At 45.3% G+C, this 5761-nt stretch overlaps 1 protein-coding gene and 1 long non-coding RNA gene across 2 annotated transcripts in view; one reads left to right on the forward strand and one right to left on the reverse strand.

Moving 5' to 3' along the window:
* The window catches only part of LOC140341476 (otoancorin-like), a 30850-nt gene that overhangs the window by 24516 nt on the left and 573 nt on the right, over window positions 1–5761 (reverse strand). Inside the window, exons 2-3 of the mRNA XM_072427277.1 lie at window positions 5087–5220; window positions 2554–2662 (exon numbers count right to left, since the gene is read on the reverse strand). Coding sequence (XP_072283378.1) covers window positions 2554–2662; window positions 5087–5220 — 243 coding nt within the window. The remainder of the gene's footprint in view (window positions 1–2553; window positions 2663–5086; window positions 5221–5761) is intronic.
* Window positions 1–5761, forward strand: part of LOC140341478 (uncharacterized) — an 81060-nt gene that overhangs the window by 19554 nt on the left and 55745 nt on the right. The window lies entirely within an intron of this gene.

Genomic DNA, 5761 nt, shown 5'->3' on the forward strand with positions numbered 1-5761 from the left:
GTAACACTGTCAGTGAATGTAGGACAATGGTGTCAGTGAATGTTGGGTAACACTGTCAGTGAATGTGGGACAATGGTGTCAGGGAATGCTGAGTAACACTGTCAGTGAATGTAGGACAATGGTGTCAGTGAATGTTGGGTAACACTGTCAGTGAATGTGGGATATAATGTGTGTTGCACCACCAAAGAAGCACTGGAAGTTGCAGGAGTTGCAGCAATGACCGTGCCCCTTGCTTCAGTAGGGACCGTTCTTGTGACCCCGGCCAGCAGCCAGGAGATTAGCATCACTCAACCTCTTGGACAAAGCCGATTGATGGGACTTTTTATCAAATAATCATAAATATCGCATTCCAAATACTTTAAAAATACAAACAAATGTATTTATCAACGCAGGTGCAGTTACAGTTTGAAATAGATGATTGTGATTAGTAATTCTACGCGTTTCGCAGACGTCCGCTTCTTCAGGAAACGGGAGATTCAGACTTTGCAAATCTTTGCTATAAGCAGAGCGAAGCATTTCTCACACAGATTGGTAGAGGAGACAAATGTCACCACCTTGTCCCCCCATGACAGTCCCACATGGACGTTGTCAGTGCCCACCTACCTGGTCCCAGACCCTCAGGGAGTCCACCTGGGCAGCCATCTTTCCTTTATGGGCACCTACCCACTTCTGCAGCCAGCAACCCTACCTACTAGGAGAGCCAATTGAAAAATGTATGTTGGAGGAATATTTTAAGATTCACAGCATGGAAGGGAATAATGAAGGGGGAATACTTCCTTAATGGCCTTGTCAAATCTTTGCACTGGGGCCCATTGATCTGTATGTGCCACCATTTTGGGTATTTTAGGGGATAATTATTATTTCTGGTAGGAGATGATTAATCCCAGGGGGTCTCCGCCTGTTTTAGGGTTAAGGGTTCAATATTTGATTTTGCTTTAGATTTACATTAATATTCAATTCTTTGGCCGTGTCACATGACCATTCACCCATACTACCATATTCCCACACAGTTTATTGAGGGTGAAACTTCACGTCATGAAATCCTTCGAGCCGACTCTCCTATGACAAAGTCATCCAAGTCCTATTTTTCGGAAGATGAAAAGACCGGGCAGGGAAATCCTTGGTGTCACGGTGATGGATTCACTTTGTGCTCGGGTCCTTATCTATCTCCTGGTTGTATGGCAGAGGAGGTGACATCTTTCTTCACAATACAAAGCCAGCGCCTCCAGCATTAGATTCTTCTTGTACTCTATGTGCACTATGATAGCTCTCCTGATTTGCATCACAGCAGCCACTTACAGATCATTCATGGAGCTGTCTGCAGATAGACAAGTGCCGGAGATGGATGAGGTGTGATGAAGATGTATGGGAGACATATGGAATCATTCACTTCATCAGATGACGTCCCCTGGACTCAGAGCCGCCTATTGGTTAGCACAGGGGCCTGGACACATTGGGGTCCTAAGTTTAGGTCCCTTGATTGCTCCATCTACTTGGAGTTTGTATGCTCCACCTGTTATGGGATTTCTCTGGTCACAGCGAGTCTCCTCTGCTGGGAAATGTCCTCGTCATTGTCTGCAGACTCCATGCTTCTTGTAGCGGGCGTGCTGCGCCATGATTGATTTCTGACTATTTCCCTTCTACATTGTACAACCAAAGCACTTTATCTATAATTCCAGCCGCCGTGGATTCATGGCGTATAATGGGAGCCGTGAACCCTTCATGAAAGGACGCGGCGCATGGCTGGGGACACAATGTGCAATGTGTATTTATACACACAGGACTTTCCATATAATTATGAAGTCATGAGATGATAAGTGCTGCAAGGCTGTAATTATCATATTCACAATGTGACATGGAACGTTACACTTTGTCTCATGATTATAGCAAGGTTTTGTATTGAAGAAAGCAGCCGAGAGGATTCAGAACTTCACTATGAAATGTGCCGGGAGGGGAGCCGCCAACAAAGACTGAATGCCGACATTGTGCCGCGCTGGGTGGAGGAGAGAAGAAGCTATGGGCCGAAGACAGACTGATGGGAAATTCTCAGGCCCAATATGTCCCCCCATTCCTCATCCTCCTCTGCATTTCTGGCCTCTGAATTTTTATAAATTGTCTATATTACGCGATGAGTATTTCTCATGTCATGTCAGGATTCCGGGGGGGGTCATATGAGGGTTCCAGGTTATGGACTGATCAGGTCCAGTGTTCTCCCCGGACCCTTTTAGCTGGGCGCACCACCCAGCACCAGTAACCACCCGGCTTCTTCCCACCCCAAACATTCTGAGGTCTATGTAGGCATTTAGACTGGAAGAATCGGACTATTGGCTGCTGGGCGTATTTGTGGCTTATACAAAACATAAAAAAGAGTAAACTTATAAGAACATTACAGACAAAGCAGCAATAAAATGTCCTCACTGACACTTCATTGTACTTGCCAGTGTGCCGTCCACTAATGGTATTCAGGATCCCAGGGCAGATATGGACACACACAAGCAGATCTGCCCCCCCCCCCATTGTTTAACACTTACCCCCACCCCAGATTAGTTATACCTCTTTAATGTTGTTTGTACATTGTGGTAAGAAGTCCAAAATTATCTGCACTCCGGCTGGATCCAAACCGGCCACATAATTGGTGTAAAAGCACAGAAGCTGCCCCAATCTGCATAAATAATAGGAGGGAGAGACGATGTTCAGTATTTGTACGAGGTGAATGAGGAGTAAACCTGCCGTCAGAAATACAAATGTTATGCACATGTCTGCAAATGATTTATATTACATGATGTCAGTGCCTTTGTACCACCTATAGGGGGCGCTGTAAGATACAATTGTAAGAGAAATCATACGGTATAAAAGAAAATCCCACAAAGTCACCCAAAGGGAAATCGAATGCAAAATAACACGAAATATACAACTAAAAACATCAGACTGCATACAAGTGAGATAGAAAATATTCAACAAATACAAATAACAGAAATAACTAAAAACAACAAAATAAATATAAAAGCAAAATAAAAATAACAACAGCACAACCCCATCTAAGGCTGTGTACACACGTCAGATGAATCTCGTCCAATAATCACCTAGTGCTGATATTAGAAGAGAATCTGACGCGTATACAGCGCTCTTCGACGTCGTTCATCAATCCGTCTTGCTTGATCATCAAATGATTGTAATACAAGTGAAGGGGTGAGAGCACAGCGGGGTGCCGCTCCTTCGTCCTCCCCTCTCCATAGAGCAGAGTGATGCTGTATGTACAACACTCGTTTATTCATCGTTCAGTCTTTTGTTGTTGGAAAGGATTGTGACAAATATTGAATGTGTGTACGCAGCCTAAGTGTATAATATGCAGCGCTGATCTCTGAATTCCTCCTGAACCCTGCAGGCTACTAAACCCACAAAGAGTACAAAATGACCTTCAATAGTCCCAAATATCTGGATGATCATGGAATGGTTGCTGGGGCAGTCTGCTGATTCCCAATGTGCAGGAAGTGGAATCATTTTACATATTTGATAAAGGTTAGAAGAATATAGAACAAGCCGGAGGATTAAGTGGCAGATTAGATTGGATCTGCACACAAAATATATTCATATCTATGAGGTATCCCCCTTAGTAAACTTGTTTCAGCTCTCTACAATTTGTAACGCGCTCCACAAGTCCCCTGATGAGGCCGACAGGCGAAACGCGTTGGGATAAGTGAGGGTAAATTTATGTATTTATCTGCCATTCTTCAGATTCGGGATTCTCTATATCGGAGGTCAGCAAACTTTTTTGGCCACTAGACCATTTCAGGGGTGGGCAGAAGCAGAATAGGCCCGAGTCCCACCCCAATGGCTCTGTCCCCACCAGGAGCACCCCCTGAAGGGAAATCCCACTCCTCCGCAATGCATACAAAGGACAGGGAATGTTCCGTATTTACCCTGACAGGGTATTTACCCTAATAGGGAACATTCCCTCTCCTCCGTATGCATTGCAGGGGAGAGGGATTTCCCTTCAGGAAGCCGCAGCAAGAGAAGGCTCAGGAGCAGCATGTGGCTCCGGTGGCTCCGTGTGTTGTCCCGACCTAATCCTGGCCAACAACCTGTGGCTCCGGAGCCGAGGTTTGCCGGCCGGCATTAGGCCATATCGGCCAGGGGGCATTAAGCCGGAACAAACTACTGGCTAGGCCGTATCTGTAAGTTTGCCGTCCTCTCCTCTATATAGTCAATAGGTCGCCTTTCCCATGAAGTTGTGAATTGGAATGACCGGAAATCCCGTTAGATCTATCATACACAGAATTATTTGTATTTTGTGTGTGGATCCAATATATTCTTATTTGCCCCCTAAATCCCCAGCTTGTTGTGTCCTATTTTGTCTATTATTTGATTTTGGGGTTGGATAAAGGGAGGCAGGAGGGATTATCCTATAAATAATAATAAAGGAAAATTGGTGATAATCCACAAAACTGAATTCTGATTTCATGAATGTTTTGGCTTTTGCAATGTTATTTCACTATAAAACTGATTGTGCAAATTCCGCCTGTTCATCCTGATTGATGACATGACACCATGGGCCTGCCAGCTTGCCTTGTATTGGCCCTCTGTGCCCCCATATGGTTAGCATATTACGGCCCCCATTGTATTGCCAGTATATCTTATGGCAGCATCTGGAAATTCAATGTCTTGTCAGGGCCGTCATTTCTTCCTCTGCCATTGTATGCCACCTGCGGGCACAGATCGCAGCCCCCTCACTACAGAATAATGGAGTGTACTGCTGATAATGTGAACATTGGTTGGGTACCCGTGGCACAGAGACCTCCGAAATGTTGGCACCGCTGCCTTAGATCTGCATTTCCTTCCCTCACACCTGGACCTCTTTCTTTTACAAGCTGTTTGTAAGGAGAGGAAATGATCCGGCAGCTTTGTGTCACAATATTATATGAGTTTAGGGAAAAGAGCCAATTCTATAAAACTCCATCTGTTTGAAAATGGATTTTCTCAGCCCTCTGGCCCGTGGCTGCCATTCCATGAGGTCAGAGAAGCCGCGTCACCTCGCCAGCAGTTATCTGCTCATCCTATCTGCCGCCATTTGTCACGGCTCTCATACCTGGGCAAGACTTTGGCATCAGTCATGTTGACGCTGCACTTGGCGATCGATACCGTCAGGATCTGGGCTTGTTCTGCAGTGACATCCAGCAGCCGGCTCCACACAGATGAGTTAGAGGTGAAGAATGGGCAATTCTAGAAGAAAGTGCAAACTGTGAGCAAATCGATGTATTCCTGCAGCTCACTCATCACAATCCAGCACATGGGGGGGGGGGGGGGGTACAAAAACAGTTTTCATTTAAATACATGCTCTGACTTTGGAAAGTTTTGTCTAAACTTTAGCAAGAACCTGCAATGCGGGGGAATGTGTGCAGCAGGAGCAATACATGAACACTGTGTGCAGCTAAAGTAGTAAATGAGCATTAGGTGAGCTGAGTGGAGAAGCAGATAGATTGTATTACAGATGTATTTATAAATGAATTATTTGTGATGGGGCCCTACAGGAATTCTGCAAGCAACTGAAGTCATAGCAGCGCTGTGTGTACACCTGAACTAGTAAATAAATGCTGTGTACATATGGAGGAGCTGTGTACAAATGATGTACAAGTCGTATAATATGAGCAGCTGGAGCATTAAATAAAATGCTTATCTAGGACAGTAGCTGTGTGTGCAGCTGGAGCGGTAGTGGAGCTGTGTGCAGCTGGAGCGGTAGTGGAGCTGTGTGTGCAGCTGGAGC

This window comes from Pyxicephalus adspersus, chromosome 11, assembly GCF_032062135.1.
Source record: "Pyxicephalus adspersus chromosome 11, UCB_Pads_2.0, whole genome shotgun sequence".
Classification (NCBI taxonomy): domain Eukaryota; kingdom Metazoa; phylum Chordata; class Amphibia; order Anura; family Pyxicephalidae; genus Pyxicephalus; species Pyxicephalus adspersus.